At 66.9% G+C, this 1,745-nt stretch overlaps 1 protein-coding gene across 1 annotated transcript in view; it reads left to right on the plus strand.

Annotated features, from left to right (window-relative positions):
- The first annotated feature begins 217 nt into the window (after positions 1-217).
- The window catches only part of RTKN (rhotekin), a 4,502-nt gene continuing 2,974 nt past the window's right edge, over positions 218-1,745 (plus strand). The window contains exon 1 of the mRNA XM_010568482.1: positions 218-289. Within this exon, the coding sequence (XP_010566784.1) occupies positions 218-289 (72 nt within the window). The remainder of the gene's footprint in view (positions 290-1,745) is intronic.

The following is a 1,745-nucleotide window of genomic DNA, read 5'->3' on the forward strand; positions in this document are numbered from 1 at the left end:
GGGGGGCGATGAAAGGGCCCTTTTCTCTCCGCAGCCGTAGTGGGGGGGGGGAGGCAGAAAGAGCCGACTCCTGACGGCGCTGGATGCAGTGGGGTCCACGGGTGGGGAGCCGGGGTGGATGCGGGAAACCCCCCCCACACCCCCCCCGCCCCCCAGAATAACCGGGGGGGTCCCGGTGGTCCCGATGGAGGTGGCGGGGAGGGGGCAACGCCTTCAGATGCAGGAGAAGCTGCGTATCCTGGAAGATCTCAACATGCTCTATATCCGACAGATCGCCATTAGCCTCCAGGTAGGAATTGGGGGCCCCCACCGGGACCCCCCGGGACCCTCCGGAGCTCCGGACCCTGGGTTCCCTGGGGTCTGGGGCTCCAGGAGATCCCAGGGGGTCCCGGGAAGGTAGAGAGCACTCCCCACCGATCCTCTCCTTGGGGGGAGCATCCCCCCATATCCCACCAGGGGGGTCCTCTGGATGATGGGGGGGTGGTCCTGGCAGGGTGGGGGGGGAACAAGAGTTCCCGGTTGCTGCCACCCCCCCTTGTCCGCTGCTCGGGGTTATTTATAGCAGGCGGTGACGTCACTGCGGCTCCATGGGCAGGGGGCCCGGGGGGGTGCAGGCAGACCGGGGGGTGCAGGCAGCAGCCGGTACCGGAATGGAGCAGCAACCGGTACCGGCAGTGAGTTGGGGGTCTGGGGGGAGTGAGGGGGGGGAGCTGGTCGGTGTGTGTGTGTGTCCCTGTGCTGGGGGTGTCTGTGGTACCTGGGAAGTGTGACACGTCTGGGGGGGCACATGGCAAATCTGTGGGGCATGTGGTGCATCCGTGGGGCACGTGGTTCCCCCGTGGGGTGCACTATGTATCCGTGGGGCGCGTGGCATGTCTGGGGGATGCATGGCAAATCTGTGGGGTGCGTGGCATATCCGTGGGGTGCATGGTGTACTTGTGGGGCATGCTGTTCGCCCGTGGAGGTTCACGATGTATCTGTGGGGTGCACGGTTCCCCTGTGGGGTATGTGATGTATCCGTGGGGTGCATGGTTCTCCCGTGGGGTACGTGATGTATCTGTGGGGTGCGTGGTTCTGCCGTGGGGTACATGGTGTATCTGTGGGGTGTGTCATTCCCCTGTGGGGCACATGCTGTATCCGTGGGGTGTGTGGTTCCCCCGTGGGGTACATGATGTATTCGTGGGGTGTGTGGCTCTGCCGTGGGGTACACGCTGTCTCTGTGGGGTGTGTGGCACATCTGTGGGGTGCATGGCTCCCCCACAGGGTGCATGATGTATCTGTGGGGCGCGTGGCACATCTGTGGGGTACGTGCTGTCTCTGTGGGGTGCACGACTCCCCTGTGGGCTGTTGGGGGGCAGTGGGGCTGCAGCCCCCAGGGCTAGGGGCCATTCTGGGGTGGTGGGATGGGGACCCCAGCAGGTGGCTGTGGGGTGGCCGGGGAGGGGGACCCCCAGAAGCCAGTGGCTGCGTGGCTCCGGGGGGGCGCAGGGTGTTCATTTGGTGGCTGCAGCGAAGGCTGGTTTGGGGTGGGTGGACCGGCCCCCACCAGTGGGAGCGGAGCTGTGTAGGGGTCCCGGTGTCCCCTCCTGCACTTGGGGTGCCCCCTGAGCTGCGCTGAGCCAGGGGTGCGCATCTGGGCCCCCCCCCCAAACCGTGCAGACCTGGGGGTGGCCAGGTGGCTTCGTGGCCCCCGGGGGGGATGTGGCAGCCCCAATCTGGACCCAGGGGGAGGGACACCCCCCCCC

Source organism: Haliaeetus leucocephalus, unplaced genomic scaffold (assembly GCF_000737465.1).
Source record: "Haliaeetus leucocephalus isolate CR32 unplaced genomic scaffold, Haliaeetus_leucocephalus-4.0 Scaffold245, whole genome shotgun sequence".
Taxonomy (NCBI): domain Eukaryota; kingdom Metazoa; phylum Chordata; class Aves; order Accipitriformes; family Accipitridae; genus Haliaeetus; species Haliaeetus leucocephalus.